The sequence below is a fragment of the Phodopus roborovskii genome, unplaced genomic scaffold (assembly GCF_943737965.1).
Source record: "Phodopus roborovskii unplaced genomic scaffold, PHOROB, whole genome shotgun sequence".
In the NCBI taxonomy this organism is placed as follows: Eukaryota; Metazoa; Chordata; class Mammalia; order Rodentia; family Cricetidae; genus Phodopus; species Phodopus roborovskii.
Window position 1 is genome coordinate 4,554,266 of NW_026126407.1, and position 17,414 is coordinate 4,571,679.

Below are 17,414 nucleotides of genomic sequence, written 5' to 3' on the forward strand. Positions count from 1 at the left end.
GCTCATTTCCGCCTCATGGAGTTTCACTTCCAAAACGCATTCCCTAAGGCAATTAAGAGCCCTTCTGGCTTTTTATAGCCTGTCAGAGAAGCTGGCTAAAGTTATGTATCCCTAGGTCAGATGTGATCCTGTCTGCGAAAGATTGAAGAGGAAACCAAGAGGTAATTGAAAGACCTCAGATATCACCTCATCCCACAGGGAAACCAATGACGTCTACGTTGTTTACTGTCTGAGTACTGTTCTGGCCAGTTAGTGTCTTTTAACATGCTGCGTGCAAAAAGCCATTCTGTACAATTTATTGAAGTTTTAGGTTTGTGTGATGTGTATGGCATCATCAAGAACAGGACCTGGGACATGTGGGATATAGCGGAAGTAGTGAATATTGTTCTGTGCCTCTTAATGACATGAAATAGAGAATCCAAGGTCAAATCAGGTCAGAGAATTTTGATTTCTTCATTGTAAAATGAAGGAAGTAGATAAGGGCTGTTATGATTATTCTCATGAGTCAGTGTTTGCGTAATGGCTTAATAATACAGTACAAGGTAAATCCTGACGATTCCAAGGTGTTATGAAGCATTTGTGTTTTTGGCTCTCAGGTCCTAATCTCCGTATGATCCTTCCAGACTTTACTCAGAATTTCTCTTTTGGCCCCTTCAGATAACAACTTCAGGGCCTGTGAGATGGCTCAACAGGTAAAGGCACTTGCTGGCAGGCCTGAGAACTCAAGTTCCATCCTCAAAACCTGTGTGATGGAAAGAAGACAGTAATTCCCACAAGTTGTCCTCTGACTTACACACACCTGCAGTCTTGCATCCAAGTATGGTTTCTCAATGCTCAAGGATGGCCCAAAAACTCAGGTCAAGTCATCTTCCTACTCGAACTCATTTTTTGGTGGTCTCTGCAAACACCAGGGCCAGCAGAGTAACAAACAAATCCAGCTCAAAGTGACTCAGTAACTGGTATTGGTACACATTTCTAGAGTCTGGAGTCTGACACTGGGCAATTTATTTTAGGCATATTTAAGGGTGGTATAATTTTGGGGAAAAATTCTGATGATAATTAACTCAATCCAGTGTGTGCAATAAAATTTAAGACATGTTCACATTGAAACTCTTTACAGGGGCTGGAGTGATGGCTCAGCAGTTAAGAGCACCGACTGTTCTTCCAGAAGACCACGGTTCAATTCCCAGTACCCACATGACAGCTAACAACTGGCTCTAACTCTAAGATCTGACACTCTCACACAGACATCCAGGCAAATCACAATGTATACAAAATAAAAATAAGTTAAAAAAAGAAAAGAAACTCTTTACAAAGTACATATGGCCTCTTCCATGAAGATGTGTTTTATTGACTGAAAACAATATTCAATATAAGGATGTAGAAAGAATGGTGAGTCAGGAGTGACCAGGCCCTACACAGATAGCAGAGGTGACCTAGACTATTGTAAAGTCCATGTGACCTCTCCCATAAAGATGGGTCCTAATATGCTGGGCTGTGATGGCACAGGCCTTTAATCCCAGCACTTGGGAGGCAGAGGCGAGTGGATCTCTTCGGAGTTTGAGGCCAGTCTGGTCTACAAAGCTACACAAAGAAACCCTGTCTCAAAAAACACAAACAAATCAACAAAATGGATGGGTTTTATTGACTGAGAACACTCAAGATAAAGGCCTACCGAGTAAGAGTCTGAGATAAACAATACTCTGGGGGATCTACAGGTAGCATACTAGATCATCAGGCTATTAACTACATCCATTACCAGATTTCTGGGTAGAAAATAGGTATAAGTTTCCTCTGTTCCTGTTTCCCTAGTGCTTATCTATGAGCACAAAGACCTTGTGCCCTCTACATATCTTATTCATTCTGTTCACTCAGCTAAAATAGCTATTGATTCCTTCTCCCACAAGTCTACTCCTAGCCAACTTGCAGCTTGAAATGTCATGTTGTCTTTATTTATTTACTTATTGAGACAGGGTTTCTCTGTCTCATAGACCAGGGTGGCTTCAAACTTACAGAGATGCACCCACCTCTACTTCCCAAGTGCTGGGATTAAAGGCCTATGTCACCACTGCCCAGATTTTTTTTTTTTTTTTTTTTCCTTTTGGAAATGGGGTCTCAATATGTAGCCCTGGCTGGCCAAGAACTTGATATGTAAACAGGCTAACTTGTAGTGCTCCCCCTACTAGTGCCTCCTGAGTGCTGGGATTACAGGTATGATCCCTTTATTTTTTAGACAAGGTCTCCCTATGCAGTACAAAAATGGCCTGGAATTCATAAACCTCCAGTCTCAGCCACCTAAGTACTAGGTTTACCTCTGAAATCACTGGTTAATTTTTTATAGCCAGAGTCTCTCCAAGCACTTAAAGAGATTAATGGAGGAAACCCTCAGGTTCTCTCTCTCTCTCTCTCTTTCTCTCTCTCTCTGTGTGTGTGTGTGTGTGTGTGTGTGTTATAACATTGCATTTTTACATATGCTTTCATCTGCAAATCTTTTAGTTCCCAGATACTCTGAGAAATTAAATGTTTTGCAGAGATAGAAACTGCAAGTTTGGTTTATTTTGGACAAATGGGGAGATTTACAATTTAAAGATATTGTCACAGCTATCTCCTCCAGGCAGACCAGAATTGCTTTTGTCCTGGCAAGACTTAGGCTTCTTCCTGAGAAGAGGCACAGGGCATAATGAGTGTCAGCCAGGGTCCTCGTTTCTGAACTGCCTAGCAGAGGCAAGCTCCATTTGATAGTGGGTGTGAAGTCAACTGGGCAGCTATAAAGTGTTGTTTCAACTGCCAACCAAAGCTGTGCTTCATTAGCTGAATTTAACAATGTCTGTGTAAGGCTATGTTTCTAAGCAAAGTAATTGGGAAACCCTTAATAACATTAATCTTTTTTTTCTTTTGTTTTAGTTTAGTTGTTTGTTTGTTTGTTTTTTTTTTTCTCTCTCTGTATAGCCCTGGCTGTCCTGGAACTCACTCTGCCTGACTCTGCCTCCCGAGTGCTAGGATTAAAGGTGTGCACCACCAAACACCTAGGCAAATTTATCATTTTTATTTTCTCCTGTACTACCACACATCACTTTATGATTTTTCTACTTTCTGAAGAGATACAAGGCATCAATACAACAAAAATAAATTAGAGCAAGGAGGAGCAGGGAAGAGATGTAATTCTAATTCATGGATTGAATTTACTTGGAATACAAGTTCTTTGCAAAAGAATTGAAGTTTCTTATTCTTAACATCATAGGCCATGCCTAAAAAGGACTATTTGCAAATATTCCACATTAACAATTTAAAGCAAATAGGAAACAATAAGATTCTAAAATTAGAAAAAAAAAAACTTGTATTAAGTTGCACATGGTGGCATTAACCTTTAATCCTAGGATTCAAGAGGCAGAAATGGGTTGGTTTCTGTGGTTTTGAGGATAGCCTGGTCTACATAGGAGTTCCATGTCAGCCAAAGAGCAACACAGTGAGACCCACCCTCTCCCACACATACACATATACCCCCTCCAAAAGGAAAAAAAAGGAGTAGAGAAATAGCTTAGCAATTAAGAGCACTGGTTGATCTTCCAGAGGATGCCAGTTTAATTCCCAGTATCCAGGCACAACCATCTATAACTCCAGTCCCAAGGGATCCAATGCTCTCTGCTGGCCTCTTTGGGCACGTGGTACACTGGCAAACATTAATATACATAAAGTCTAAAAAAGAAAGAAAGCCTTTAGTTCCAGCACTCTGGAGGCAGAGGCAGACTGCAGTTTGAGGCCAGCCTGGTCTACAAATGAATTCCAGGACAGCCAGGACTGTTACATAGAGAAACCCTGTATCAAAACAAAACAAAACAAACAAAACAAAAAGGAAATTCCACCAGATTGCAGCCACTTCTGTTCACCACTGACAAGTTAAAGAAAATAGGAGCAAGATGGTAATGGAGCATGTCTTTAATCCCAGTACTCAGGAAGTGGTACAATCAGATCTCTTTGAACAGAGTGAGTTCCAGGGCAGCCAAAGTCTTGGGGGGAGGGGGAGAAGAGCATGCTGGGCAGAGCTTAATCCCAGCCCTAGAGAGGCAGAGGCAGGTGGATCTCTGTGAATTAGAGACCAGCTTGGTCTACAGAGCCAGTTCCAGAGCATCCAGGACTGTTAAACAGAGAAACCGTGTGGAGGGGGGAAACAAACAAGCAAGCAAAACAACCTTTTAAAAAAAGATATTCCTATTTGAGAACAGGAAGAAAAAAACTGGCTTCCAAGAGGTAAACAAAACTGTAGTGTAATTAAAAAGACCAGGCCAGACACAGTTCCTGTCCTAAAATTATTTACTACTTTCAAGAATGTAGGCAGTTAACTGTTTTTTTGTTCTTCATTGTTAAGTGTTTGGATCAAGTCTGTGGAGGTGAAATGGAGGGCTCGTACATGGTGCCTAGTATTAACAGTGAATTACGGATGGTTTTGCTAACCCGTATTACTTTTCTCATTTGAGTAACTTTAGTTGTTCTTTTCACTCTTTGGGGAGCCTGCCTCTTTACTGCCAAATAAATACATGGAGACTTATTACACCCAGTTTATGGCTTGTTTCTAGTCAGCTTTTCTAACTTAAATTATCCTGTTTCTCTTTAACTACATTTTGCCTCTGAGCTTTTTACCTTTCTTTATTCTGTATGTCTTTCTTTCTTTCTTCCCTACTCCATGGCTAGCTGTGTGGCTGGCCCCTGGTGTCTTCTCCTTTTCTCAATCCTCACTCTTCTCTCTTCCCTCAAACCTAGATTTCTCCTCCTATTTAGTCTCTCTGCCTGCTTAGTCCTGCCTAGCAACTGGCCATTCAGCTCTTCATTAGATCAATCAGGTGTTTTGCACAAGCAGAGTAACACACCTTTACATAGTAAAACAAATACAATCGTTAAACAAGTAAACAGCATAAACAAATGTAACACATCTTAAACTAATATTCTATAACACATAACAGATCCAGAGGAAGTGGTCATTAGTTTATATATTATGCTGAAATCTGAAGATCTTATGTAATGAAGATTTCTGGGGAAGAAATGAAGGTACTCACATGCAAATAAACCTGGTAAAATGGCCCAGGGTGAAGATTCCCAGTATCTTGAAAGTCTTAGGACTTGAGGATTTAGCAGGCAGTTCCTGAAATAGCCCCCTCTAATAAATGACCACACAATTACTAAAATTCTATTTACTTATTTTTTTATTTATCATTTTGGAAAAAGAAAAAGAAGGGAAAATCAGACACGTTAACAATCATTGATGCCTGAAGAGTAAAACTTCCCAGCTTAATAGGGAAGTTCCTCAGCTTCTCTTATCTTTTACCAGTTTGAATGAAAAGGATCCCTGCCTTCACAAACAAGTCCTCTCTAAATCTGGGAGACCAACAATTCAAGTGTGAAGGGCTGCAGGTCTAAAAGCAGCCACTGTTTTCTCCTGTGCCTCTTCATCTCAGTGGGGCCTAAGCCACTGCTCAGAGCCTGGAGCACGGGTCCCAGGGTAAAGCGGCAACAGATGTCTACAAACACTGTGTGGTGACAGTGGCTCAGACAACTTAGAGTCATAGCTCTGCATGATGGACTTCTGCCTTCAGCAATTCACTGGGCTTCATAAAGATGCCTTCCATGGCCTTCCAGTAGTTGTTTTGACTTGGTTGGGCCATACCATGTACCTCTTTCTGTCCACTTATAGGTCGACCATATTGTTCTCCTGTGACAGACAGGAGTACTTCGGTGGAAGAATGTTTGAATCTCACTTCACCATCTCTCACCCAGTAAGGTCCATTACAGAGCACTGTCCAGTCATCCAGATAGTCACCTTCACCTTCCTCCCCAAAGGCACTCACCTCCTGAGAAACAAAGTGCTGACGTTAACATACTGACAGGTCTGAAAAGTGGAGGAATAGAGCTCAGAATGGTAGAGCACACACCTATAGTTCTAACATTTGGAAAGTGGAGACAGGAGGATGAGGGTCAAGGTCATCCAGCTACATAGGCAGTTTGAGGTGAGCCTAGACTACAAGAGACCCTGTCTCCAAAAAAAAAAATAAGGTGTCAATGAGAAGGTAAAATTATCCAAAAAACCAAACTGGAACTTTCTGTTGTTTTTGTTGCACAAATTTGGGTTTTTTTTTTTTTTTTTATTGTTGTTGCTATTAGGTTTTGGTTTTTTGAGACAGAGCTGCTCTGTGTAGCCCTGGCTGTCCTGGAACTTGCTCTGTAGACCAGGTTAGCCTCAAAGTCAGAAATCGACCTGCATCTGCCTTCCATATGCTGAGATAAAAGGCATGTACCACCATACCCTACTAGTTGAACAAATTTTTAAAAGAAATAAACTATGGAAGATTAAAAAGACATAAAGGACAAGAGGAAACTTGTCTTAGATTATGACTCAAAAACTAACTTTAAATTAATACTATACCTGCCATGTGTTTTATTCTTACAGTTTTTTTTTTCCTGTTTGCCTTTTAAATGTCACTTATGTGTGGATGCACACACGCCATGGCATACATATGAAGGCCTTGAGCATCTTTTAGTGCCAGAAAATAAGCAAGTGCTTTAAAATGCATGTGTGTATGTGCATACATGTGATCAGATTCTATCTGATGGATGGATGGATGGATGTGTAAGTCAACTGAAAGAACTGCCAATGGCAAAAGCTGGAATAATTTGAACAAGAAAATGAAGACAGTTAATACTGGGTTATAATTCAAAGTACAAAATATATATCCATGAACTCATACTGGTATAAATGAATCGAGAAAAACATACCCCAACCCAATCCATATAATTTATGTAGCTACTCTAGCCTAATGTAAAGAAATATAATCTCCTAACTACCGAAGTGTGGACTGGAGACAGAGACTTCACAGAGGACAAAATGAGAAGCATGACTTTACAAAAGAAACCCAATGAAACCAGGTGAGCAAGGTCAAAATTACTGTCATAAGTCATGTTGATAGAATGAACCCTTGATAGGATGTGATAAAAATGGCATTATACCCTAAGGTCTTCCTCATAGCTTTCATCATGAGAAAAAATGACATTAAGACTCCAAAGATGGGGCATTAATAATACACCTGACTAGCATTCCTCAAGACTGTCAAAGTCAGTAAAAATAAGGAAAATCTTAAAAACTGTAACAGCCAGAGGAGCCTAATGAGTCATGACAACTAAAAGTATATCCTGTAACAGAAAAGGACATTAGGTTAAAAAAAAAAAAAAAAGAAAGAAAGAAAGAAAGAAAGAAAAAAAGAAATGGGGGCTGCAGAGATAGCTCAGCAAATAAGGGCACTAGGCGAAGTCCAGGTTGGATTCCCAGCATCCCCAAACATCTGTAATGGCAGTTCTGGGGGACTCTATGCCTTTTTCTGACCTCTGAGGGCACCAGGTATGCATGTGTGGCACATACATACAAGCAAGCAAAGCACACATACACATAAATCTCAAAACTAAAACAAGATGAGAGATGGCTCATTAATTAAAAGAACTAGCTGTTCTTCCACAAGACCCATGTTCAATCGCCAGCACTCATATGGCAGCTCACAACTGTAACCCCAGTTCCAGAGGATATGTCATCCTCACAGACATACATGTAGGTGAAACAACAGTGCATATAAAATAAAAATAAAATTATTTAAAATAAAGACTACCCAATGGACTTCAATTAGGAATAATGTTGTCAACATTGCTATGTTAACTGTAGCACATTTGCTTCACTAAATTCCAGGGGTAAATTACAGCAGGTGAGGTTTTAAAAAGAAGCAAAGAGATGGAGCTTAAGAGATAGCTCGGCACATTTATAAGACAGAGTCATTTCTCCAAGTTTCCAGAAAAGAGAGCATCCATATCTAGACAGAAAAGGGTTAATGTGCTCATTTTAGTAACACATACATTAAAATTAGAATGATACCAAGATCAGCAAGGCCCATGCTCAAGGAGGACACACAAATTTGTGAAATGTCCCAAAGGAAGTGTCAGAGTACACCGTATAGCATGGGTTGGTAGAAGAAAGAAGGTATTCCAAGGTGAAATTTTAATGCCTAAGTGGCAGCAGGAAGGTCTAGCCTCTCTGAGGGACTGAATCGTGAATAGCCATACACAATTGTATTTATTGATTGTTACACAAAGTATTTTCTCATACCAAGGTCCCCAATCTAATTTACATGTCTTACTAAAAGAGAGCCACACATGCCCCCATGACTCTAATCCTTTATTATGTATCTATCACCTGTAATACATAATAATTTAAGAGCCTTAGGTGTGCCTGAGGTATCTTGTGACCAAAGTCTAGGATGGCTGCAATGCCCCCTCAGGAAAAAAAAATGTCAGTTTTTCACAAGGATACTTTCAAAGTCAAAGTATTTTTTGTTTGTGTTTTTTGTTTTTCAAGACAGGGTTTCTCTGTGTTACAGCCCTAGCTGCCCCGGAACTAGCTCTGTAGACCAGGCTGGCCTCAAACTCAAAGACATCCACCTGCCTTTGCCTCCCAAGTATTGGGATTAAAGCCATGTGCCACCTCCTGGTCCAAAAAACTTCTAACAAACAGCTGTTCATTCTAATATTTACCTGGGATACAATGACTCTGTTAAATTCCTATAAAAGGAAGTAAGGGAGGGAGGGAGGAGAGGGGGTGGGGGAGGGAAGAAAGAAGGAATTAAGAACCAAGAGATGAAACAAGCTGGGCAGTGGTGGTGCATGCCTTTAGTCCCAGCACTCAGGAGGCAGAGGCAGGCAGATCTCTACGAATTCCAGACCAGCCTGGTGTATAAGAGCTAGTTCCAGGACAGCCTCCAAAGCCACAGCAGAGAAACCCTGTCTCGGAAAAAAAAAAAAAAGGAGCGAGAGAGAGATCAATTCAACCGAGCAAGGCAAAGCAGGTGTGATAGCTATTCTTGGTTGTCTGGGATGAACTACAATCCAGAAATGGAGGGCACACTTGTGATCCAGATCTTGAGGCTGGAAGGCACACCTTTAACCTGGGCCATACCTTATGCTGACAGTGTATATAAGGACAATGGTAGGAGGAAGGGTTTGTTCTTCACCTGCCTGGCCTCACCTTGTCAGTACATCCATTCCTTCTTCAGTATCCCAGCAGACCGGCTGAGACACCTAGCCTCATGGGACTGAGCAGCTGCTAGATTCTTGAACTTTCCATTCATAACTAGCCATTGTTGGACTGTAGCCTGTAAGTCACTCCAATAAACTCCCATACACACACACACACACACACACACACACACACGTAAAAAACACATATATGTGTATATATATGTTATATATATATGTTATATATATGTATATATAGATATACACACACATATATACATGTAAAAACATATATATGTATATATACACATACACACACATACGTATGTACAAATACATACAAACACACACATATTCACATGTATAGATTCATTACGTAAGTTCTCTTGACTCTAGAGAACCCTGGCCAATACTGCAGGAATGATCCATTGCATTCCCCCTCACCTGGTTTCCAGAAAGAGGTGAAGTGAAATGGTGACTGTGAAGGTTTCGACCAGTATTGATGTGTGTCAGCCGGATGGGCTGGCCACACTTGATGGGGGTTCCCCTTTCACACACTGTGGCAGTCTTCCCCCGTATTCTCCAATAACTGTTGCTGTCATCCACAGAGGTTACACCTGTCACTGATTGCTGCCCACTACCTGCAGGCAAAAAAAAAAAAAAAAAAAAAAAAAAAAAGGTAAGGCAGAGAGGAGAAGCAGTCTTGAGTGGTTCTGAAGAGCCATTTTCAATATGATGGGAGCAAGCAAGGACCCATCCATGGTTGGTAAAGCTTCTACAAAGTTTACATTTTAAAAAATGTATTTGTTAAATGTACACCTGCAGGCCAGAAGAGGGCACCAGGTGTCATTATAGATGACTGTGAGCCACCATGTGGTTGCTGGGAATTGAACAGCAGCTAGTGAGAGTGTTCTTAACTCTGAGCTACCTCTCCAGCCCCATTTACATTGTTCTTAAGAAACATACATCACATCTTCATTTATATCCTCCCTAGATATTAAAGTTCTTGAAATTTCATCCTTAAAACAGTAGCTACTGTGAACACAGAGAAACCTTGTCTTGAAAAACCAATTAACCAACCGACCAAACAAACAACAACAAACAGTTGTGAAACAGCAGTCATGACAGGATGCTATACAGCCAGAGTATGAAGAAAAACAGTTTTAAGTCTGGTGTTATGTGTGGAGAACTTGGTATTCATTATTATGAAAACTACTCTCTAAAGATACTGGCACTGCTTGGAAGCCTTTTGCTCCTCCTACTGGAGGTCCTGGGGTTAGGAGAATAGTTAGCAGAGGAATCCAGCTAAAGTGCCCAATTCCTAGAAGGACCTGTCTGAGTAGCTGCAGGTCCATCCCAGTAGGTAATGACACCACAGAGAAGAGAGACTGTAGCAGCTGCTGCTGTGACTGCCAGAATTGCTTGAGCTCCCATCATGGTCCTAAACCAAGAGGGGGACCCCACCACCAAGAGTTATGGCTCCTCAGATGATCTGAGATCTCCCACGGGCCCACCAGTTGCCTTCCCTTGATCAAGGGGCACCATAATAAGCATGCCCTCTTTAGGAATGAGACCCTCTTCCTCAGGAATGTGTCCACCAAGACCCTAGGATATTATTGGCAAATACCAGACTTTCTTTTCCCCAAAGTGTATCTTGTGAAACTGAGTAGCCTGTGAGCTTTCTGTCCCGATGCACTAATTATACCTAATAATAAATACATAGACCAATTAAATTGATTAAAAAAAAAAAAAAAAGACAGGAGAGCTCAACCTAACCTCTTCATCTTCCAGGGCCAAGGATGTGCCCTGTCACAAAAGTGATATGGTAGGGAGAAAACACTGTTGGTAAAATTTTGCTTACACAACGTTAAAATTTAAAACATGCTAAGTGTTTTCATATACTGTAGATGATATACACCTTAAAATATGTGGAAAAAGCCAGTGAGATACAGGTAAAGGCACCTGCTGCCTATGCCTGACAGCCCAAGTTCATCCCCAGAACCCACAAAGTAGAAAGAGAACTGACTCCTGCAAGTTGCTGTCTGCTACCAGATGCATTCGATGACACAGACACATCTTCCCCCACACATAACCATGAAAAGGATTGGATTTAACATATCACATCAGAAAATTCCATGGGGTTGGGTTAGCAAGATGGTTCATCAGGTAAAGACATGCCAGCAGGCCTGATTACCTAAGTGCCATCTTCAGAACTCAAATAGAAAAGCTGGGCATTGTGACTTACACTTGTAATCACAAGACTGGAAAGGTGGACAAAGCCAACCTTGCGCCCCCTGACCTGCCAACATAGACAAATTGGTGAGCCCTAGATCCTCATGAGAGATCACACCCAAAAATAACAAAATGTGAGCCAGGGAGATGGCTCAGTGGGTAAATGCACTGGTCACACAAGCCTTACAAGCAAACCTCAATTTCCAGAACCCAGGTAAAAAAGTATGAAAGTGAGGAGAGATAGTCACAGGAGAGTACTGCTCTTAGAGAGGGCTGGAGTTCAGTCCCCAGCACTGGTGCAGAGCACTCATAACTACCTGTTAACTCCCATTCTAGGGGACACAACACTTCTAGCCTCATAGACACCTGTACTCATGAGCACTTGCACACACATATACACTTTCTTTTCTTGAGACAGGGTCTCTATGTAGTTCCGGCTGTACCTGAGCTCTGTATGTAGACCAGGTGGCCTGGAACTCAAGAGATCTGTCTGCCTATACCTCCTGAGAGCTGGGAATAAAGGTGTGCATCACCACACCCAGCATACACACAAATCAAAAATAATAAAAATTCTATTTAAAAACAAATATAAAAGAGGCCAATGACTTGACTCAGTGATTAAATGTACTCAATGTCATGCCTGATGGCTTGAGTTTAATCCTGAGGATCCACAGTAGGAGAGAACCAGCCACTCCCCACCCCCCATACATACACCCTGAATGCCCCAAATTGTCCTCTGGAAAGTTCTATGCCAATTAGGACTTCTGTCAAAAGTTGAAACTGAATATTCTTTGATCATATAAATTTGTACAGTCATACCTTAGCTTGTACAATTCTACATATTAAAAATACCGAGTGAAATATATGTAGTTTTGTTTTTTGAGACAGGTTCTCTCTGTAGCTATGGCTGTCCTGGAGGTTACTCTGTAGACCAGACTGACCTCACAGAGGTCCACCTGCCTCTGCCTCTGCCTCCACAGTGCTGGGATTAAAGGTGTGTGCCACTGTGTGGCATATAGCAGTCTATAGGTTTTAAAGAAAAATGGACTATCACTTACCAAGTTCTTTGCTTGAATAATTCGGATTTTTTGTCTTTCTGTCTGTTTTTCAAGACAGGGTTTCTCTATATAACCCTGGCTGCCCTGAAACCCACTCTGTAGACCAGACTGGCCTTGAACTCACAGATATTCCCCCAGCCTCCCATGTGCTGGGATTAAAGGTGTGCACCACCACCTGGTGTGTGTCAGGAACAGGGTCTCACAACTGGCATGCCTAAAATTCACCAAGTAGATCAGGCTGTACTCAGAGATCTGCCTCTCTCTGCCCCATGAATTGCAGGACTAATGGCCTGTAGTCCTACTTAAATATCCATTCTTACATAATGATGCATTTTTAAGATTTTATTATTTGTACAGTGTTCTACCTGCACACCACAAGAGGACACCAGATCTCATTACAGATGGTTGTGAGCCACCATGTAGTTGCTGGGAATTGAACTCAGGACCTGTGGAAGAGCAGCCAGTGCTCTTAACCTCTGAGCCATCTCTCCAGCACTGTTCTCTACATTTTAATCATCTCTTTAACTTTTCACTTTCTTTTCAAATCTCTACTTCTTTAGAAGACCTCCTTATACCTTGGGAGTAGCCAGAATTCTATCTGGCCTTATTCTGTTCCTAAACACTTGGGGGTCCAAATAAAGTAATTTAAGTAACATGTATTATAAATTTTTCAGATTGGGAACCATATAGCTCATCCATATAGCTATTCACATATCTTCAACCACTATCTGGACAAGGATGCTGTATCTAGTCAGTGAAATGGTTTAGCTGGTAAAGACTTGACATATACGCACACACACTCACTCACTCACTGGATAAATGTAATTAAAAAATTAAAGCCTTTAATCTCAGCACTGGGGAGGCAAAGGAGGACCTCTGCAAGTTCAAGGTCAGTCTGGTTTACATATTGAGTTCCTGGCAGTAGGACAGCCAGGGCTAAATAGACTCTGTTTCAAAAATACAAACAAACAAAAAACATAGCTTTTAAAACATATTGTATATAACTCTGCATCAGATTCCTCACCTAAGGTTCAGACTGAACATGGTTTTAAAAACTGGCTACCCACAAGGTCCACTGGTAGAGATTTGAAGTCTACTAGGCCTTTCTCTAACTCCATTTTAATTTATACAGCCAAAAACAGGAAACAGATTAAATTAAAATGAAATAAGACTGACACATAGGTAGGTGTTTACTGAATAAGGTAGCTAGGGATAAAAGATATACTAATGATGACTATACATTCCCTGAACTAAACTGGTCAGACAGGTTCTTAGAGTTGGGAATCACAGACTAACCTAGATGGGTTAGTTCCTCTCTTATATCTCACACTAGTCTCATTACTTTTAATCCCCCCCCCCCTTATGGGGACAGAACCTTACAAATGTTTGGCAAATATTCTGACACTTGCCAGCCTTTGAACTTTGAAAAAAAAAAAAGGGTTATTTATATTATGTATGCCTGTATATATGTCTGCAGGCCAGAAGAGGGCACCAGATCTCACTACAGATGGCTGTGAGCCACCATGTGGTTGGGGGAATTGAACTCAGGATCTCTGAAGAGAACCAGTGCTTTTAAATCTCTGAGCCATTTCTCCAGCCCCCAACCTTTGAAGTTCTTTTGTGTTGTTCTGAGGTGGCTCTCACTATGTAGTCCAGGCTGATCTTGAAGCCAGAATCCTCACAATTCAGCCTTGAGTGCCAGTTGTCTTGTTTTATTGTTTGATCCAATAATGTATCTCCTGCCTAGAACAATACTAGACACCAAAGAAGGAGCTCTTTCCATCTGTGCTGAATGATTGAAACCACAAATACTTAGAATTAATTGATAAAAAGCAGACTTTTTTTTTTTTTGCAATGCCTGTCGATGCTTAAATTATTTAAGGAAGTATTTGCTAAATGAAAGAGGGCCAAAAGGTTTGGGCTAAAACAACAAGTACAAGACAAAGGTTTGTAATCAAAGAGTGAGTTCTTGAAATATAAAACCTCAGAGATGCAACATATGTTTTATATGTCTTTCTCTCCATCACAAAAGAGTGGCAGCCCATGGAATCTGAGATTTTTAAACCTGGACAGATTTGGATTAAACCCTTCCTCCATCATTCACTAGCTGTAAGGCTTTGAGCAATATCTCTGAGTCTATTTCTTCACCTGCGAAAACAACTTTACTATCTATCTCAACACCAGGTTTAAAATTGAAATGTATGTGTAATACGTTTAGCACATAACTCATCAAACACAAACTAACATCACGATTAAATTTCCTTAGCAACTCGGTCGTCCTCGTTGAGAATCTCCCTAGGGCACGTCTACCTTTCCAAGACCACGCCCTCAGAATTTGAGGCTCCGCCCTTTTAGGGGTTCTCCGGGCCTAGGCAGCCCACCCAATCCCATTTGGTCCCCCTCAGTACCTGACCCATAGCGCACGTCGTGAGAGTGCAGTCGGACATTATGGCGCGTATTGAGCAGCTTCACCACGGAGCCGCAAGTAACGACAGCCATATCGGACGCTCCCACAGCGCTCCATAATCCACCTAACAACAGAAGCGACAATACAGCCATCCCGAATTCGACAGCCCCTAATCATCCAGGGAAATTTGGCCCTTCCCCGGAACCGGAAACTAAGGGCGGGACGACGAGGAGAAGGAAGTGAAGACACCTTAACCTGAAGCTTTATGGTTTCTTTGGCTAGAGCGGCTTAAGGAATTACGCTGATCCGGGTGGCCCTTCGGGCCCCCGCTTCGTTCTGGTTGTTCTGTGGCGTCTGCGTTCCTACGTACCCTCAGTCAGCGCTCGCACACTCGAGACGAAAGCGCTAGACACCCGAGGGGAAAGGACAGCAAGAAATGACCCGCCCACTCCCAGTGACAGAGAGCCGGAAGTGACGTAGCACGTTTACGCAGGAGCAGCGACGGTGGCGGCGGCGGCGGCAGCTGCGGAGGGCCCTTGCGCTGGGTCCCGAGTATCCTTTCCAGTCTCGGTTCGGCGACTCCATTTTCTTTCGTGAGAGCTAAGCGCAGCGGAGAAACAGCGGCCTTCAAGCAGGTAAAGCTCCTCCTGGAGAGTGTTTCTGGCGTGCGCAGGTGGCGAGCCGGACTCCCGGGGCCTGGTCCCATAAGGAAGAGGCTTTGGGGTGCCCACTGCGGGAAGAAGGGGGGCCCTTGCTTTCCCTGATCTGCCGGGCAAAAGGGACAGGAAAGCGTCGTGGTTGCTCAGCGTCTCCAGGCCTTTGCCCACGCAGTACTATCCGGAACCTGTGAACTGGGGTTGCCTGTTAAATCAACAGGCTTTCTGGGATCCCATCTTCCCCATAGCTTCTGGAATCTGGGCCACGCGAAAAATTGGGACTAGAAGAGACCTAAGGGTTTCTTACTTGGCACCAGGTGATCGGATTAATTATCCCGGGCGTTTGGATCCTACCGAGCTTTCGATGGGTCAGCCATGAGGCCGGTGTACTGTGCTGAACGTTATCTCTTCTCGTATTGTTGAATAATTGAACTTTCTCCGCGGACGGCTAAGCCCTTAACCCTTTCTAAAGATGCGAATTTGTGCCTGACTAATTCAATTTCTCAAACACTTGCAACCTACCATAAATACCAGAATGGGTTGTTAAATAAGAATTTTGTGTTCTTTGACATCAGGTGCTCAGTTTAAGTAACTAAAGCAGTTTCCTGGTGTCACGGAAAGAATCGATGCCTATTTTCCTTTAGGAGGCAGGTTTCCTATAACATCTATATGGAAAGTTACATTTATCAAAAGTAGTAGGGTAATTTTTTTTTCGTTTTCCTCCACACACTCCATTCCTGCTGATCCCCTTCTTCACAGTCCTCCTCCCTATCCCTCCTTGCCTTACTTTCATTCATGTTTCTGTGTATGTGTGTGTGCTGGCTCATTTAGTTAATGTAAGGTTATTTACTAGAACGTGGGTGAGGGGTTATTCAGAGAAGCCTGGGCTACAACCCTAAAGAAAATACGCTCCTCCCCCAACAACCATGAATTGCTATAGATCCTTAGGACTGGTGGGATTTCATGAGCCCCTCCCCCCTAGCAACCGTTAACTGCCTATAAATTTTCAGGGAGGAGAGAGGCCTGAGACCCCTCCCCAGCAAGGGAGTATTGTGCTACACTACATGGAAGGTGTTGAATTAAATTAATTGGGGGAGGGTAGTTTAGTTCCACTGTTGGACACTAAAGTTGATACTTTGTAAGTCTTCAGTGTTTTAGCTATCAAACAGTTATAATAGCAACATCCAGGACTATCATGGAATTTGTGTTTGGGCTTCATTCATAGAACCCTGTCTCAATGAAAAACAGCTTTCCCCTCTTTCCATGCCTGATGTCCTACCACTACAAACTTATTTTATTTGTTGTGTGGCTATTAATTAGATTAGCAAAGTATTAATACTCTCCCAAAGAGCTTAATTTTACCAAGGGATTAATCACACCAGAAAGTGGTATGGTGCAGAAATTCAGTCACATTTTATATTACCACCCCGGGGGGAGGGGGAAGCCTTCTTCGTAAGAAAGCAATGTAAATTGTGTTGGAAACATTCTTGGAAGCAAATAAATTTGCTCTGGCTTCTCCATTCTTTTTTGGGGGGGGGGGAGTGTTGTTTATGGTTTTTTTGAGACACAGCTTTTCTGTGTAGCCCTGGCAGTCCTGGAATACTTTGTAGACCAACCAGGCTGGCCTCAAACTCCGAGAAACTTCCTGCCTCTGCTTCCCAAGTGCTGGGATTAAAGGCATGAGACACCCACCATCTGGCAGTACTCTTGTTCCTAACAAATGTCATCACCATCTGGTTTAAGTATGGTCATTGGCTTCCTCACCATTATTTTCCAATGTCAGTCACCAAATCCTATGTTTCAAAAAAACAAACAAAAACCTCTTTCCATCAGCTTGCAGATTATGTTCCCATATCTCTCAAAGGCCCCTCCAGCCATCGTTTTTCTTGACATATAATCCAGACTGACCTAGGGACTCTTATCCATTCTGTCCTGAGCCTCCCCAGTCCAAGGAGTACAAGCATGGGCTACTAGGCACAGCTTCATCATTACTGTTTGTTTGTTTTGGGGGTGGGTTTG

General features: G+C 42.1%; 2 protein-coding genes and 1 non-coding gene across 3 annotated transcripts in view; 2 read left to right on the forward strand and 1 right to left on the reverse strand.

Annotated features, from left to right (window-relative positions):
- Positions 1-5,180: 5,180 nt before the first annotated feature.
- On the reverse strand, positions 5,181-14,945 carry Sdf2 (stromal cell derived factor 2). The gene is made up of 3 exons (XM_051179883.1): positions 14,741-14,945; positions 9,487-9,683; positions 5,181-5,843 (listed from the first exon to the last, which is right to left on the reverse strand). Exons 1-3 carry the CDS (start codon positions 14,889-14,891, stop codon positions 5,556-5,558), a joined length of 636 nt encoding a protein of 211 aa, XP_051035840.1. The 5' UTR covers positions 14,892-14,945; the 3' UTR covers positions 5,181-5,555.
- Positions 7,865-7,968, forward strand: LOC127219923 (U6 spliceosomal RNA). The gene has a single exon (XR_007834342.1). It is a non-coding gene; the product is annotated as a U6 spliceosomal RNA (small nuclear RNA).
- A 289-nt stretch (positions 14,946-15,234) lies between the features above and the next one.
- Positions 15,235-17,414, forward strand: part of Supt6h (SPT6 homolog, histone chaperone and transcription elongation factor) — a 35,250-nt gene continuing 33,070 nt past the window's right edge. The window contains exon 1 of the mRNA XM_051179882.1: positions 15,235-15,374. The gene's annotated coding sequence lies outside the window, so the exon portion shown is untranslated. The remainder of the gene's footprint in view (positions 15,375-17,414) is intronic.